At 45.0% G+C, this 17915-nt stretch overlaps 1 protein-coding gene across 2 annotated transcripts in view; it reads right to left on the minus strand.

Annotated features, from left to right (window-relative positions):
- Positions 1–7302: 7302 nt before the first annotated feature.
- The window catches only part of LOC122535348 (MOXD1 homolog 2), a 119359-nt gene continuing 108746 nt past the window's right edge, over positions 7303–17915 (minus strand). For both annotated transcript variants that reach the window (XM_043666822.1, XM_043666829.1), the window contains exons 6-9: positions 16667–16849; positions 14268–14720; positions 13798–13991; positions 7303–12542 (exon numbers count right to left, since the gene is read on the minus strand). In XM_043666822.1, the coding sequence (XP_043522757.1) occupies positions 12065–12542; positions 13798–13991; positions 14268–14720; positions 16667–16849 (1308 nt within the window). In that variant the 3' untranslated portion in view covers positions 7303–12064. The remainder of the gene's footprint in view (positions 12543–13797; positions 13992–14267; positions 14721–16666; positions 16850–17915) is intronic.

Below are 17915 nucleotides of genomic sequence, written 5' to 3' on the forward strand. Positions count from 1 at the left end.
GCACGATATCAGAACAGACTGCCGAGTTTGGACTTTGTTACAGCGAAGAGGTGGGTAGATTTATACGGGATTGGCCGAGCTTAAGTCCGAATTTTCCCAGCGTTTTGCACAAGTGGCGCGTTTATCATAGATGCGTGCAATAAGCCGCGCGCATCTTACGGCCAATTTCAGCGCAAATTGGCCGTTTGTTATCGGCGACGGGCAAATGGTACGTTCAATGCGTGCATGTGCACGCGATTGCAGTTGATCTCGAATAATAGAGAAAATCGCTCTTCGGTAAAGGCTGCCAAAGGTTGCTCATGACTTGACATAAACGTACGTTACGCCGCGTAGAAATTGTTTTTAACGAGTACGGAGACTGCGCCGAACGTCGTTAAATATTTGATTAAGGAGAGTGATTTCATTACGTAGAGAGGGAAAGGTGTTTCATTCAGGAACGCTTTAAGCACACGGGGAAACGAATGATTTCACGAAGCATACTGACAACGCGAACTGCGAACGATGAATTGTAAATGCGTATTTATATTTACGCGTTTCTGGGCTCGATTCGTGTCAACCGTTTTTCACCTTACACGTTGCACGTATATATATATACATATATATATATATATATATACGCGGATGCAGCGTGCAACGCGCACTTCCTGACTTTGTTCAACACGTGCATTAAATATAGCTGGCCAGCTTTGTAAAATAATCTCCGGCGAAACATGGTATTGAAATTTATAGCGGAAACGCAACGGCGCTGTATTTAATATAAAATTAACGTCGACGGTGGCGGATTTAGGGGCCGTGCTTTCTCCGCTGGCGGTAATTGCAAAAATTACGCCGCTGAAAAGAGTCTAAATCCCAAGCAAACAGTGGTCACCGTTCCGAGAATATTCAACTTTTCCAAACGGTTGACTAGTCACGTCGTTCGACAAACAGGGAACAGATTGAACGAAATGAAATAATCCGTTACATCGAACGCCACAGATTCGTTCGTATTACGATACAATGTTAAATATTGTCCCAGTAAATTGTTAAATAACGCGCATAAAGATGCGAAATTAAATTCGAGCCGTGAGTCAAAGTGCGCGATTTCGATGAATTTGCGCTACGCGGTTCGTACCTTCATTGTAGATTGCGAGCTACGCAAAATGAACCCGTGTATAATTACACGAAAATAATGCTCGACAGTTGCAAAACCGGTCAATGTTTGCCAAGTTGTGAAACGATCCGAGCGTATGGTTGAATTGAAGGAGATAATGAAGAATTATCTTATATTATTTATAAATTTGCTTTTTAACGTTGAAACGAGAAAGAACATTCTTTTTATTTTTTCAATTTCCTTTTCAATGAAAAAATTTTCTTCAATGAAATAACATTTTTTAATTCCCTAATTTTCAAAAATCTTTTTAAGTAATTTACTTCGAGGTTATTTCATTTCATTGTACGTTAACTCGTCAAACGGCGCGGAAATGAAACGATTCGTGTAGTTCGCCTTGTCACACCGACAGGCTTGGCAATTTCAATTTAAAATGTAACGCTTTCAACTCCGGCAAAATCAAGCCGTTGCCGTTTTAAGTTGACATCCACCGGAAACCTTCGAGCGCCCCTGCCTGTTATCGTGCGTTTGCAAACTCAACAAATTTAGCCACGAGGAAACGGACCGCCTCTTGCGCAATTTCGCGCATCCCCCTTTGCTCGGTCGGTTTTACCATCGACTTGTGTAACCTGTTTCCCTTTCGGGGGCAGAAAATCCCGAACAAAAGGTATTCCGCACCCTTCGGCGACGAATATAGAATATAGAATAAACCGGTTGCCACGTTGGAATACGTCGGAACGGCGAACGAGGAAGCGAAGCCGGGGACAGAAAGAGGGACGAAAATGGGCTAGAGGGATAGGAAAATCGAAGCGGGCAAAAGCGAATTCAATTTCGAAACACTTGGGTAAACGGGGAGAGAGTGCTCGGACATCGAGACGAAACGAGAAGTTTAGCGGGGCGGGGATCCTCCTGGGTGTATCGCGGAAGCGCGAAAATCTACCGACAGGCAACGACGGGCTATTGCCATGCGAGAGCCGCTGGAATTGGCGTGGTCCCATCGGACATAAATTTCAATCAACGGCACCGACGACGCTGCTGGTCGACGCCAGGTTTCGAAGGGGGAGACTACGAAATACAATCCGCGTTCTCATTGAAGGCGTCGCTCGCATACTTCGGCCCCTGGATATTTATTGCCACCTGATCGAAGGTACGCTGATTGGTTCACGTCGCTCTCTTGTCTCGCACACACGCGTGCGCGCTCGCTCAACACAGCGCAACGAAAACGTAAATTTCGCGACACGAAGCTGCTTGCTGGCCGATTCGATTAGTTTCCAGCTAGGAATTTGCATCCCTGACGAAACGGTCGGTCAGTTGGCCGTCCGATTTGCTGTTGTTGCCAATGTTATTACCGTCGTTGTTTCATTATCGTTAGTCGAAGTATCGTTTCTCAGCCAGTTGCTCCGCACGTGCAGCGGAATAGCCGCGGTACGTACGAAGCGAAACACGAGGATACTTTTTATCTTGTCGCGAAATTTTAACAATAAGTAACTCTCGAACCGAGTTATTTTTCCAAAGTACGTTTTTTTCTTTTTTTCTTTTTTTTTTTTTTGCCCTGGGAACGTGTCCATCTCTGTCCGTATTTACCTTCTACGTCGCCGATAGAAATATATTTTTAACCTACGCTCTGTGTGTTTCGACATTGACGAACCCCGACGCCCGGGAGATCCCGCGCGACGAAATTGTTCGACCTATATTCCGTATCTCCCACGGCCGACTAAATCAATTTCCCCATTTTTATATTTTTAATCAATCTCCGATGATCACCATCGAAGACCCTCCCTTCCGCCCTCTTTTCATTTTCCCCGTCTCGCACGACACACATCGTCCCCGTTCATTTAATCTTTCCTATCGATAAAAGATTCCCCGTGAATCGTCTGCAAATAAACCCCATCTTCCGTCGATCGTGCAAACGTCGAATACCTGCCAGTACCTCTGCCAACGATTCTTACTTGTTTAACCCCTTGCGCTGGTTCGCGGACCATAACGAGTGACCGAACTGTGTACAGTAATTTGTCGCTTTCTTTTTCTTTTGAACTCGTCGGTATGATATCATTGGATTTAAATTATTAATAATCATCATTTGTTTTGCCTGGGTTACATTTAAATATACTTAAAACTGAGAAAATGTTGCAAAGAGTTGGGTTGCAAAGAGTTCTCGACGCGCAAGAGGTTAAAGGAACCGGGAAGAGAACAGCTTCCGATAAAGAATGAAAATTCAATCGCAAAATTGTTCAAGAACGCGAGATTGTCAAGGGTGTAGAACGTTCATCACACACCCTCGTCGAGCAAACGTCGCTTCATTAAGCTTTCTTTAGGGTTCTCGAGACGTTTTGTTTACCGATCACAAGTACCAGTCTCTGGTGCCAATATGTACCAACTCGGCCTACTAACAATCACTTAAAGTGAGATTGACGTCTTCCGACAATCGCGGTTACGATTGTCCATGAAACTGTTTCGTTCGGCCACGCTTGCTGTCGGCTACCGCTTTCGTATATTACCGGCCGTGTTCATTGGCAGCTTTTAATTAACTTCGTGCACGGAAAAGTAATAATAGCCGGCGCACTTTACATAAACTCGATAATCGACAGACACGAGCGAAACCGGTGAAGCGGTTGGGCTGCACCGTGGCCCGGTTATATTGCGGCTTGAGTTACATGCTCCAGTGCGTCCTAGAACAGCAACGAACTAGCCGCTGATTGCTGGAAATTTTCGGCCCGAGATAGACGCCGGGTAGCCCCGGTTGCGGACAGACCGGTATAATTGATCATCCAGCGATCTTCGTTCCCCTGTTCTGGCGAAATAAAGCCAATCTCGGAGAAACAGAATTTAACTTTCGCCAATATTCGTGGGATATAGTCCAGGTCGAATATATTCGGAAAAATTCAGAGATAATGTCCTTTATTTAGAGAAAATATCTTTTTTTTTTAAATATTGCTTGTCTTCCTCAACAGTGACTTGCCTCTAATGATTATTCATTATTATCATTATGTTTGTGAATGAGACTATGTTACGCTCCAATTTTTAGAAACATTTTTTTCTTTTGTAATTAATTAATTCCAATCCCTTTTTCAAATCAGTAACATTTCCAGGAAGCGAAATATTCCGCGAGTAAATTATAAGTCGCGTAATAATTTGCGAGGAGCCACTAACAATCTTGATATTTATTAATGTATAAGAGGCTCAGAAGTCAATCAGTTTGAATGACTTTTTATTGAAAGTTAATTGTATCATGCAAACATCTTTTTGTTATTGAAACTAACAGTCGATGGAACAGTTTGTTCATTGATTCCAATCATTTAAATAGTAAATAGTAATATTTTTAATAGTTTCAATTATTATGATACAGTGACCATCTAATAATGACCAAACTGTTCTCTCTAAAGCAACATACACTGATTAGAATGTTCTATATATATGTCTCGTATGTTGATATTTCATCATAATTAATTAGTATTAACGGAGAATAGTAAATATGTAATCAAGATTTGACAAATTATAATTTACGTGAACAGGTATAATTTAAATCATAAAATCCAAGTGATGCAAATGTGTTAGATATTTGGCAGAAAATCGTGATGAGCAATCAATTTTTCCAATCAAATTACGAACAAAAGAGGAAGCTGTTTTAGCAGATAGATGTAACGTTGCAGACAAAATCTGTTAAGAGTTAGTATAAAGAAAAAAAGAAAAAAAAAACAGAAATATACGTGATGATTCATTTGTATTATAACTGAAAGAAAACATTTTGAATTTGTTGGGACGTGGTTGTAAAAATTAAACCGACTCTGCGTTGTGTAACCGGCTGAGCAAAGCGAAACGGATTGTTAGCAAACAGTTATACGGCAATCGTGAGCCAGCAATAATGAAAATACTCGTCGATCGAAATTAACAATCGAACACGCATGTTTTATTTCACTTTATCACGGTGAAATGCTCACTGGCGAGCGTTCAGTGAGAAACTTGGCGAGAAACACAGCTGGAGATCAATAGTTCTCGTTCACGCTCCTGGAAATTGAAACGCAACGAACGTCAACCGTTACCAAACTCTTTTGCGGAGTCAATTATTCCCGATAGAGGCGATTACTTTTTATAACACCGCGCCAACATCAATTTTTCATCGATATACTTTTACTTTAATCGAGCATCGATATCGAAAAAATTCGCAACGAAGTTTCCAAAAATATATCGCCTGTAATCTTATACACAGTGATCAAAAAAAGTGAAGAAAACTCATGCAGTTTACAATAGTTTTATATATATTAATGTTCGTGTGTAAAAGTGTTAACACAGTTTATAATTGAAAGTTTTTAGAGGTTCGACAGGCGACTAGAAGTTTATTTCCATTGCAACTGAAGAGATACTTTTATACGTAAAATTTCTTCGTTATCTTGACCACATCTTACAAACGTCGTCAACATTATTGACATCCCGTACGCAATGTAGCAAAAATCGCCAGCGAAATTAATAAAAATGACGTTAATCTCCACTGTCTAATCGCGAACGACGTTAACGTCGATTTTACAGGCAGTTTCGGCGCTTCTCGATCGTTTCTGAATCCGCGCAACATCCGCTGCCACACTGGTATGGTAAAACTTCCTCCAAACGCCCGGAGGACCGTCGCAATTAGTGAATTCAGCGCCTCGAATACGCCTAGCCTCGAAATAAAAGAAGAAACCACGTGTCTCGTTAAGGTAACGCGCAAGGGCCGGAAGTTTGATTAGTCGGCAGTCGGTGCAGACAGAATATTAGCGAACTTAGCCGAGGAACTTGTTCATTAGTGGATCAGCTAAGTGTATATATACGTATGTGTATGTACACGTGTATATACGTTAGAGAGTGTGTGTGAGAGAGGTGGACGCCTTGGTAAATCCACGTTGTAATCTGACGGTTAGATCGGGCCGGCGATTGAAACTGCCAGCAACAGCCGAACAGTTCCAAGCCGCCGCGGTTTCAGAAGGGTCTGGCCTGCAACTAATATACGCGCGTGTAATTAGTTGTGTCGCGTTCGATAGTGCGCTTCGTGGCTGATTTGTTGTTGGCTATGGTAATTTTATTGGCCCTGCGCGACTCTTGGGGGCAGCAGCGCTTCACGCGCGGTATCGCGCCACACGCGTGCCCCCGACTACGTTTCTATGACTACGTTCCTGCGAGCCGCGTTTCCGCTACCCTGCTCCCAAATTGATGATGACAGAGGAGGGGAAACTTCGCGGTACGGAAATTAGCGAATTGAAACGCACCGAAACCTCGCGACACCGACTCCCATTAACTCGTGCGTGTATATGTGTGTGTGTATGTGTGCGTGCGTGCGTGCACGTGCCACAGAAACGCTTTGGTTTTTCGGTTTCGAGAAACCGGGAGAGTGAAGATCGTTGTTTGGTAATTTGTCGATCGCCATGCTTCCGCTTTGGCACTTGTTTCCGGCGATGACTCCGCAGAAATTTATAGAGCGTTTTATAGCTGCGTCACCGTAAAGAAACTTGAGAGAATTTACGTAAATTAGGCTTGTTTTTAAGTAGTAACCAGCTGTCCGCTGTCGGACAACATACCCGGAGAATTAAGAAATAGAAATTTCACTTACCTGGTGTCCTCTTCAATTCCGTTGATCAGCGACGAACTTGTTTCTTCATCGTTTAAAGTTCTGCTAGTTATAATTCACATCTTGTTCAATGAAAATGTTTACGTGTAACTTTTGCGTCGGTACAGTACGTGTTTTCTCTTACGCGTGTTACTTGAATGAAATAATGACTCGAAGGTAATGAGGAGACGTGCAAGGACCGGTGAAACGGCGAATGAAAAGTGGAGACTGGTTTTTAGAAAAACATTTACATATTTATATATATAAAATATAATACAATTTGTTACAGTGTAGATGATAGTGTAGCGTTTAGACGTTAATATCCAGTGTAAATTAGGTATAAATCTAAGAGCGGTCTGGAAGGACAGGGACGCCCGGTAACGCGTACAATCTGTGCGGGGGCGCGCGCGCGTCGTCACGCGCGGACACGCGCGCACACGCACCGCGGGCAGTACAGGTTCAACATGTTACATGTAAATCATAAAGATACGAGACACTATTTAGCTAGCTATCTGAATTCGAGTGTGTGTAGGTGCCTATGAAGAGTCCGGGACGTAATTTAAATCTAAAAACTATATACAGGATACCTATGTACACGCATACGCTATTCGTTCGATTCCTTTTTTTATTTCTCGTACTCTTTTGCTCTTCTTTTTTTTTTCCTCTCTCGCACAATCTCCGCGTCCCAATATCTAGGATAATTGAGCCACGGGCACCGTTGCCGATGTTTTACTAATCTTTTCTACATACAGTACATACATTTTCCCCGATTTCCTGGCCCCGCCGAGTTTTCGTTAAACGCCTCTAAAAATCGCGTTTCACGGATTCCTCGCGTCGTCGATTCGTTTCCTCTCGTCAATTTCGGCTGGGAACGACGTCTCTCTCTGAATCGACGAGATTGCAACGGTTTCTCCTCCGATTCAGGTACAGCACAGGTACTGCTTCTTTTGTCACACCGTCTCGTTACACGGATCCACCCGCTGGCACGTTACAACGCGTTTTGTAATTTATCGTTAGGATGAAATTACAAATGTGACAGCTCTCTCTCTGGTAGTGGTTAGCTTTATCGAACGCTCGATGAAAGCCAGGAATCTCGGCGCGATAACGAACCAGCTAACGTACATACGATGCAAGATCATTGGGTATAAATGCGTAATATCGTTCCCTATTTATCTAACATAATTATTCCAGCATAAATGACATTTACTTGTGACACTTTGCTTGATTGTTCTGGTCATATCACCGACAGTTCCTATCAGGCCAAACATTCTTCCCCAACACCCAACGCTCCCGAAAAAAAAAAAAAAAAAAAAAAAAACACCCCTCGGCGACGCGACGTCTCGCTGTGACGATCAGGCGTCAACGAACCGGACCACCGCTTCACTGAAAATCACCGCCGTCGACGTCGCAGTGCACGGAAGAAGTCACGTCGAACGACTTCTTCTCCTCGCCTCTCAGATCGTGAACGAGTTTCATCGGCGATGATAAATCGTCGTTCGTTCCGTGGAGGATCGCTACGTTCCGCACATACGTACACGCAGCGAGGAAACTCGAGGTAAGGAAAAGCAACTGACACCTCGTATCGAACGTTTCTCGAAATTGTCCTGTTCTCCTCGTAACTGCGTTTACCTCGATCCTCTGTCATTCGATCGTCGATCGATCCTGTCACCTCGCCGATCTCTTTTTTTTTTTTCGATATCACGCCGACGAGCACACGTCGACGATAATTTTTCCGTGTTCTTCCTTTCTGTGTACGTAGGTCCGCGTGTTTCGTATGGATATTCAGACGCGTTGCACGCGCTGACTCGACGGCTCCGTGTTATGCGTATGGAAAAACGAAAGAGAACAACAGGGAGGGTGAACGAAAGAAAGAAGAACGGCGTACGAAAGACGGGGTACGATGTGGAATTGGTACGCTGACATTAGCGAAGCGACGATTGGCAGTATCACCGGCAAACCCGGCTCGGCAAGAACGATTAATGCTTGAAAAGGAACGGACCTTCAGCGCCTAAAAGTAACGTGTTTTCTCCTCTTTCTTTCTTTTCCTTTCTTTTCTTCCTTTTTTTTTTCTTTTTTTTTCTCCTCGAGGGTGAAGGTAATCGCTCGACTGCCCTACGATCTCTACACACACAGATCCCCTATGACATTTACGAATTACCGTAGTATTAAATTGTAAAATGTGGCTACGCGCTTATTAGTTTTTTTTTTTTTTTCCTTTTACCGATTAGTCCGACTACTTAGTGAGGTTTTTTTTAAATATTTCTACGCTAAAGAAAAAGAGAGAGAGAGAAAGAGAGAAAGAGAGCTTTTTCATCGATGATCGGTCGTCGCGAATCGCAGGAGATTGATAGCAAAAGACACCGACTGAACAAACACGGGATCGAACGAACCGGTTGGATTTTTAAATCGACGACAGAGAAGTGAACGAAAAACAACAGGCACACACGCGCGAATCTAATCGAAATCGCGGGATATCTCGCTCGTGCGACCTTCCGAAAAACAAACCAGCGAACGAAGCACCGCGAGATCTTGTGTCTTTGACCGCAAAATCTTCGTTCTCTGCCCCTAATGCAAATAGAATCGAGGAAAAGCGCGCGCATTAAGGGACTCTTGACTACAATACTATCGATCGCGGTGCTCCGCGGTAAGTCCTCTTCCCCTTGCACGCCGTCATACGTGTGTTATTCCTTTCCGTTTCCCCTTCCCCTCTCTCTTTCTCCTTTCCCAATAATTAAAGTGGTGCTTCGAAGGTTTAATCGACTGAACGAGTATCAAATGAGGGTACACAGTGACAGGTCAAGAATCGGATCCAAATTAAACTCAGCCACGCCAACTAGATTGGGTTTAATTCCATGCTCGAGAAAAGAGGGGAGAAAAAACTCCGCTTTCTCTGGTCGGTTTTAAAATTGTAGTGTCAATGTCTGATCGATATTAAGAACATGCACGTTAATATTTGTCTTTCTTTCCTTTTTTTTTTTTTTTTTCGCTTTCTCATCATTTGGTTACCATCGGCGGTAAATTGTTCATCCAAACAAACTCGTTTATTGTCACAAACTATTACACACACTGCTCGACATGGTCGAATGAAACACGATGCTCCGGTGAAATTTCAAACGATATACATCCTGATGTGAATCACGCTTCCTAACTACTGAAAGTAGTGATTGATCAAATCATACGAAATGCGCGACGAGACGGTCTACCAAGGAGTCAAAGCACCGCTTTAAAGCGTCATCGCGAAGAAAGGGAAGCGCTCGTCTTCCGTTGCGCGGTGTCGATCGCGCAGAGGAGATCGATGCGAAAGACCGCGTGTGCCGTGTCGCAGGCGACGCTTCGCAAACGTGTTGGTGCGCGGAATATATATATATATTAAAAAAAAAAAAAAAAGAACGCATATACATATACGGATGTACACCTAACGCGAAACGTGGAAACGCGGGCGAAACAGAGTGTCAACGCGAGTGTAAAACTTCCTCTCTCTATACAATTAAATAAAAAATAAATAATCGCCGGCGTGAACGGCCGGCCGAACAACGAGAATTACACATTAAGGAACTGTACAGAATATTACACAGGGGGAAATTGGTGCAAACGTTGGTCAAGTGCGAGAGTTTCCAAGTACGGCGTTGGAAAGCTTGATGCCTGTGAGCGTCGAGCGCGAATCGATCAACGTTTGCACAGTCTCCCGTTAAAAAACGCATCTATTCGCATAAATCTAATAGTAACGGAATATACAGATTCCGGCGAGAAGCAAGCGATCTCCCCTGTTGTGAGATTGATCCCTGAAAAATCTGCAAAGTCAACGTCCGAAATCTATCTCTCCAAGTATCCAATGATTTTGTCAAGGTTTCGCACAAACGCTTGGTTCGATTCGCTTGGTTCTCGGCACGGTAAATAATAAACAGCCAACAATATAAAATTTCTTTCGAGTCCAGAAGCCAGAAAATAATCCCGCTCGATCGGCAGGATCTCGATTCCCTCGTGGATATCTTTCGTTTACGATAGTTAACCGCTGAAGAGTAATTGTGTCGCTCATACCTTGAGACGAAGCGAAACTCCGGTTCGAAACTGCGGATCGTTGCTCGTGTAAACAGACTAGAAAACTTGTATCGTATCGCGTTGTCACGTACTAATGCTGTTGCTAATCGGCCGGAGGAACGTGAGTCGAACAAAATCAAACGCGTATGTCAAATCGCACGTATGTACGTACGATCGCTCGTATTATTGAACATCTCGTGTCGTATATCACGCAATATAATATGCATACGTCAGACGTGCACACGAAGTAGGTGAAAGTAACGGAAAGGAGGAGAGCAACGGAGCGAGTGACTTTGTCGCCGGCGATTTCGATTCACGACTCGTATCGACGTTCCTCTTATCTGATCGTGTCAAAGGGCGAGAGAACCATCCGTTTCGACGCAAGCGCAGGCCGACGCTACGACGGAAACGCGATCCTTTGCAGGATTTCGAGTGACCTTCTTTGATCGTATCAACCTTTGCGCGCGACCCGTGTTCACCTCCGAGCGAAATACTCGGCGACTAACCGAATGAAATCGAATTAAATTCTGAATAAAATCGATTACCCGCGAACGAACCTAAAAGCGTGCTTTCATCCCGGCGTCGATACGAATCGATGTTTCGCGAGGCACAGACAGACATTTATACGTTTACCTTTTCCGCGCGCGCGTGCGCGCGTTAACATTTCCCGACGAAGAGGGAGAAAGAGAGAGAGAGAGAGAGAGAGAAGTCGGATCGAAATTGAAAGATATCCAACGACGGTTCCCCTGCGCGAGTACGCGATACGTCATAACAATATAATGCGCGAGCAGAGATCGCGAAAAGGGAGGTCGATCGTCGAATGAGGACAACGTAGACCCTACGATGGACGTTCGTTTGGGGAAAATATCGTATATATTTGGCAATCTTCTACAGACCGTCCACCCCGGACTTCGGCGATCCGCGTAAATCATTCGACGCGCGCGATCACCACACGAAGCCATCAAAAATATTATATATTTCTCTTTTGCCCCGATAGGATCCATCAGTCCGTCGGCTCTCCGTTGACGTGCTTCGAACGAATGTCGTCGTCTGTGTGAAAAATTGTGCCGACAATCGTTCGGCGAAAGCCGTGCACACACGCGTACCGCGAACGCGTGGAAAACGAACGCGAAAAGGAACACCACACCACGGTGTCTACCACCGTCCTCACTCAACGACCAATGAACGACGAATACAGTAGTTGTTTAGTTGAAGTGACGCGTCAAAGGTAGGTACACACCGGTACGTACTTACATATGCATCTCCTCCCCGGTCCAGCGCGATCAACAAGAAGATAAAACGGCCGTCCTAGGTAAACGAAATCGATCGGTCGGTCGATCGGCGTGCAGACGACCAGCCAGCGTTCACCTGAACGTGCCGTGGCCAACGATGGCCACCAGAATGGCCGATGATATCAGGAGAAACGGTACCGATCTGGTAGAGGAACTTCCGCCGGTTGGGCCGTCACTGCTGCGTGACACTTTGCTGCGCACCAATTGTCCACGTTCGACGGCGTTCGTCTCGTCGCTGTCTGGATCCACCGGTGCGCCGATGTCCTCGTCCTCGCTGAGCAACATCGACAGTTTATTCCTCAGTGGTTTCTTCGAGCAGGGCAGGTTCACCTCCTCGTACGGCCTGAGAATCCTTGGATAGTGAACCTCCAGACTGTCGGTGCCCGGCAGCGCCCCCTTGCTCGTCCAGCAAAGCGGTTTGAACGTGCCGCTACGAGTTGCTTCTTGGAAGCTCTGGAAGCTGGTCTCCCAGTCGTAGCTGAGCAAACGTTCCTCCAACGTCATCCCGGACAACTTTTGCGGTTCTTGAATCTTTACCGGGCTGGAACCCCTGCAACAGAGAAAGGGCAGAGCACGTGAAGGCTCGTCTCACTCCGCTCTCAACTCGGTTCCACGACCTATATATTCGTTACGGCGGACAGCGACGAAGTTTCAAGAGTTCCGAGACTCTGGCTCTGCTCTCGTGACCCGCATCGTGAATGCGCGCTCGTTTGCAGGAACAAAGCTTGTTGCCAGAGCCTTTGTGTGCGCCTCGCAGGGGAACAGGAAAGCGTGCGTTCACGTGTGCTTCTGTCTTTCTTGACCGGAAAATTTTTGGTTTGGACGTCGACTGGGATTAAACTAGATTCTCGGCCACGAAGAGGAAACAAGAAAGGGAGAGGGGGGACGAGAGCGAGAACGTTTAGATCGCCGACTGAGCACAGCGACAGGTCGATCGTGCTTGAACGTTTAGAGTAATTAGTTCGACCCGGACCAGGTAACGATCGCGTTGTTGTCGGCAATATGGTAGGTGCATGATTTTGAAGTAGGAACGTTGTTTGCAGCCTGTCTCTGGTCGCGATGCAGCAATTTGGTCGCGATGTCACGCAAAGATGACAATGATCTCTGTCGGAGTTAACGACCCAACTAGCTACGACCTGCCGATATTAGTGGTAGTAATAACAGTAATTTAACTACGGTATTCAATGTAACCGGGAGAGTGTGTTTAGCGAAACAGGACGCTTGTTACATTAAGGTTCGTGACACGTCGCAGGAAGCGTCTTCGTGACACACGTAACATTACGTAATGCAATAAACGATGCGTCTGGCGCAATATAACCGGCGCTCGTTGAACTAACGACGGGTCGTGCGGTCGTGACGCACGGGCCATCGCCGTCCCTAATTGCCAATTTAAAGTAATCAGAGTAAAAGGAGCGAACGTCTGGTCATTGCTTTGTGCGGAGAGGCATACATACGTCGTGATCATTAACGTGGATATCAACCGTGTCGTGTAAATTAATATCGACCGGTCTTTGAACTCTCGATACAAGGGGAAACAAAACAAAACAAAAAAAAAAANAAAACAAAAAAAAAAAAAAAAAAGAAAAAAAAGGGAAAAAAGAACAAAAAAAGTGAAAAAGAAACACAGAACAACGAGCGAAGCGACAGGCGTGATTATTTCGCGAAATTCGAGCGAACCGAACTGTCTCGTTTGTCTCGCGGCGAGAACGATCGCAGCGAAACGAACGAGGGCAGGAGAGCCTCGTCGTCGAAATCGTTGTCGATATTTACACACGCGCTGCAAAACTGTTGTGACAAATACTCACTGCATCAGTTTCTGGATTCCCAAACTTTGCAGAACCGTCGGCAACGAAGGCAAAGAGTAGCAGAGCGACAGCTCGATACGAGGATAATAAAGAGTGGACACTAAACAAGTTTCTTCCCTGGTCGTTAAACCGCCGAGCGTGATTGCTTGCCTAGATTTCGACGAGTATGTACATTCGGCCACCAAGTGATCACCCTGCAACAAAAACACGTGCATCCACCTGCGATTAGTCTATGCGAGGGAATATCGAACAAATAGGAACAAGCTTTTCATTTTCCTATCCACCTCGCTCGCTCGCTCGTCCGTCCGTCCGTCCGTCCGTCCGTCCGATGACATTCCCCATCGGATTTCATCCTCCGTGTTTCGTCGGATCGCAATTGAAATCACCGGGGAACACAAACGGGAGGACCAAAACTCAACTCGACTCGATCGAGTCGACGATCGAGGGAGGGGAAAGGAACAAACGCTCACCGGATAGACCCTGACGGGCTTCTGTAATTTCCGATACTCCTGATAGCTAGGATCGTAATTGGTGTCAGACGCAATGGGTGGCAGCTCCTCGCCAGACCTTATCTGACGCAATCGGACCTTCCTCCCTAGCTGATGAGTATGCATGATGACGGCGAATATGTTGATGCCGCTGTTGGGTATGGTGTGGCCGGTACAGTCTGAGATGCAGTGACCTTCGGAGACCACCTCTGGCTGGCCAGGCGGTATGATGTGCCTCCAGTTCGGATCGATGCCAACGCTCAGGATGCCGGCGTCGTGGGTACGCAGCTTGTCCGTGTAATGCAAACGCAGGCCGGAGCTGTCGCTGATGAACGCGTCCATCTGCGGGTTCATGTAGTGCGTTTCCAGCATGTAGTAGCCTGGCCCCGCGTGCGGATCGAGCGCGTAGCCGGCCTCCGGCGGATAATTGAAACCCTACGAGAAAAACCGTGGCGAACGTTCGATTATACATCCGTTCGGCTCGGAACGTGCCCGACGTGATTCGAGAATCGGAAGCGTCGGGGCTCATGGTCGAAGGGCTCGTGCGCGGCCTCTTTTCGCTTCTGTCGAGGATAAACGGTGCGTTTCACGCTGTTTTTGTTCGCCGTGATTCACGATAAATATTTGCGCGGTGAATTTTTGTCGGAGCGTGCCACAGGTGTCTACGCGAAGGTATTCGCACGCTCGATGAGAAATTGTCCATATTTGAAACTGTTGTGACTTCACAAAGAAGGTATAACGATCGTTGATCACGTTTTAAAGTAACTTGGCATTAATAGCTCTAGATTAATTCCGTTTAGAAATGTTTTTACATCGTGTAGTGGAACAGTAGCAGGGATACTTTTGTTCCCTCTTCGAGTGTCTCTGAGAACGTTAAAAAAATTTTTTCCTAACTAAATCTGCCATAATCTTGAACACTGCAGTTTCCTTTTTTACAACAATCACTTAAAACTTGCTGTACAATCTTTCCTCGCCGTTTTATTGCACTTTGAACGTCAAGGTTCAATGGCAAAATGTTAAGATTTCTTGAATTTTTGTCGTTTAACTTTGTTCAAGATTCAATAAACTGACGAGCAAAAATCGTACAGTAATTTTTAAAAAGTCGACAAGACTTCAATTTTCAAGATTCAGTCATGGAAAATTTCGTGAGAACAATAAATTTTATGGGATTTTTGATCTTCGAGATCATGATAGATTTAGTTATAAAACAAATTTTTCAGTGTGCAAAATTTCCGAGAGGAAAAGTATCATTGCATACCCTCTTCAAGACGATGTAAAATCATCTTTGGAAAAAATAAACTCAGTAGTGTGAAAATAGAAGTTCCACGCTTTAAAATGAATATATTGTTTAGAGTACGAATACTTTCTGTGTCCATTTGTATATTAACACTTTACACGTTCGTTTGAGTTTGAATTTAACAAGAAATTTTATCAAGGGTTTTACAAACTACATTGTGTCATCGATTTCTCTACTTTTCTTTTCAATTTGATAAAAGACTAAATAAATAAAAGCCATAATACGAAATATAAAATCTAAAAACCAAATAGTATGTCTACATACCTGGGCCACGTTATTTCGATTATTGTTTCATTGGTCACATCACTTATTACGAAGTAAATCTAGCATGTAAAGTAGAGTAAGCATAGATTTACCCGGCTCCAGGTACGTATAAATCATATTTGAAATATAATCGAGATTTGAATCAGTGACGAGGGTAATTACACCGAGGTAAATCACTGTCCACGAATGTTAATCCGACGTCATCGTGGGACAAGCGTAAGAGACATACCGGTGCAATGTCAGGGAGTATCGCTGTAATTCTGGGTTTTGTGTAATGCATACCAATGCCGAAGGCAAGAGAGAGGGAGAAAGACAGACAGAGAAAAGAGAGAGAGAGAGACAGCGCCGCAAACTTGTTTCTTCGTGGTCGCGTTGGTAACACGAATACCCTGCGAAGATACAACTGATCGCCGGACAGTCGGCAATCTCACGCGCGACATCGTGTCACGATTTAATTGCTCGTACATGCGAAAGCACTCCTATCCACGTAGAATAATTGAAAAAACGAAGAAACGTGGCGTACTTTTCTCTCTCTTTTCGGTTCTTGGACAGCGAGCACGATCGAAGCTCTCGACGCGCGTCTTTTCAAAGACGAATCAACGGTCCAACGCTGGACCGGAATTGCATTGCACTAATCGATTCGACAAATTCCAATTAATTTCCCCCTTTAGGAAGCCGCTCGAAAACCGAGGGCCGAGCGCGATTCTTCGTTGCGTATGATTCGAGCAGAATTGTATTTCGGACGGGGCATCTCGGTGGTGGAGAACGGGAGGTTCGCATTAATTCTTCAATTTACATTTAAATGTGTCACGTAGCATACCTCAGAGCCCAGGCTCCAGATAGCCGCGATTGTGTTACATTGAAAAGACGGCTGATTGGGCTGATAGCAAACACTGCCGGACGTCTTCGCGGCGGATTCCAATTGCACCTGATCCCCACGACACTCGTACAAAGTCATGTGATGCAGGTAATCGTGACTTCCGGGTTGTATCACCGGCTCGTACTGGAAAAGGAAGAAATCATCAGCGCGTTCAATCCAACATCTGTCAGATAACAAGAAGGGAGAAAGACAGAGAGTGAGAGAGAGAGAGGAAGAACGCGCGCCGCTGACTACAAGGAACTTAATTCATCGCGCATGTACATATGTACGTATCAGCATTCGCTGAAAAGTATCTTCGATAAATCAAGAGTCCTTTTAACGAATCGACGCGCGGCCTTTCAATCGGCGTGAATCGCGCGTCAGGAACTTCAAGCAACATGTTCCCCGTTTGACGAACGTTTCTCCGCCACACGAATGTTAACTATCAAATGGAAAGAGCCGTTTTTACGCGACTTTATTAGACGAGAATCGCAAAGTAATCGCATTCACGGCGACGTGATCGCGAATCACGACGATGCAGAGATAACGTGCGTGAGAGCATTTCCATGCTACGTGACTCTGTTTTATTCCGCTTTCGCCAATTAGATAATTGGGTTAGATTCGACAATTACTCCAGATAACATTCACGTTATCCTGTCGCTTTAAACGCGAAACCAGCGTCAGCGCGTGTATAATAACGAGAAACACGCAGGATTTGAAAGTACTTGCCGACAGTGCGCGTTATCGATGCAGAACGACTCCGCGGATTACTCGATTTCATAGATCGGCTGTCACACGTCCACGTCGATCGCTCGTTTAGAGACAGATGCATCGGAAACCGCGTGGCGTTATCGGGATTTTCATCGAACATCACCGTTTGTAATAGAGATAAAACACGACGAATGATCTCGCGCGGATGACCCTCGAGGCCGCGCGTGAAGATACCTCGATGCGTGACAATGGTGTGTTTGTAAAAAAAAAAAAAAAAAAAAGTATTCGCGTTGCGATTGCCGGAAGACCGACGATTTATACTACTCCATATCAGTGTGGTTCGTTGTAACAGAAACGGAGGTTTAACGTTCAACGTTTAAACGGACGAAACGATCGTTTCGAAATTCCAGGAAGAAACTCGTAGAGTGGATTTCCACTCGACGAACCGACTGAAGATCTCTGACGCTCGACAGCTCCCACGTCGACGTGGATATCTGTT

The sequence above is a fragment of the Frieseomelitta varia genome, unplaced genomic scaffold (assembly GCF_011392965.1).
Source record: "Frieseomelitta varia isolate USP_RPSP 00005682 unplaced genomic scaffold, Fvar_1.2 scaffold_152, whole genome shotgun sequence".
Lineage (NCBI taxonomy): Eukaryota > Metazoa > Arthropoda > Insecta > Hymenoptera > Apidae > Frieseomelitta > Frieseomelitta varia.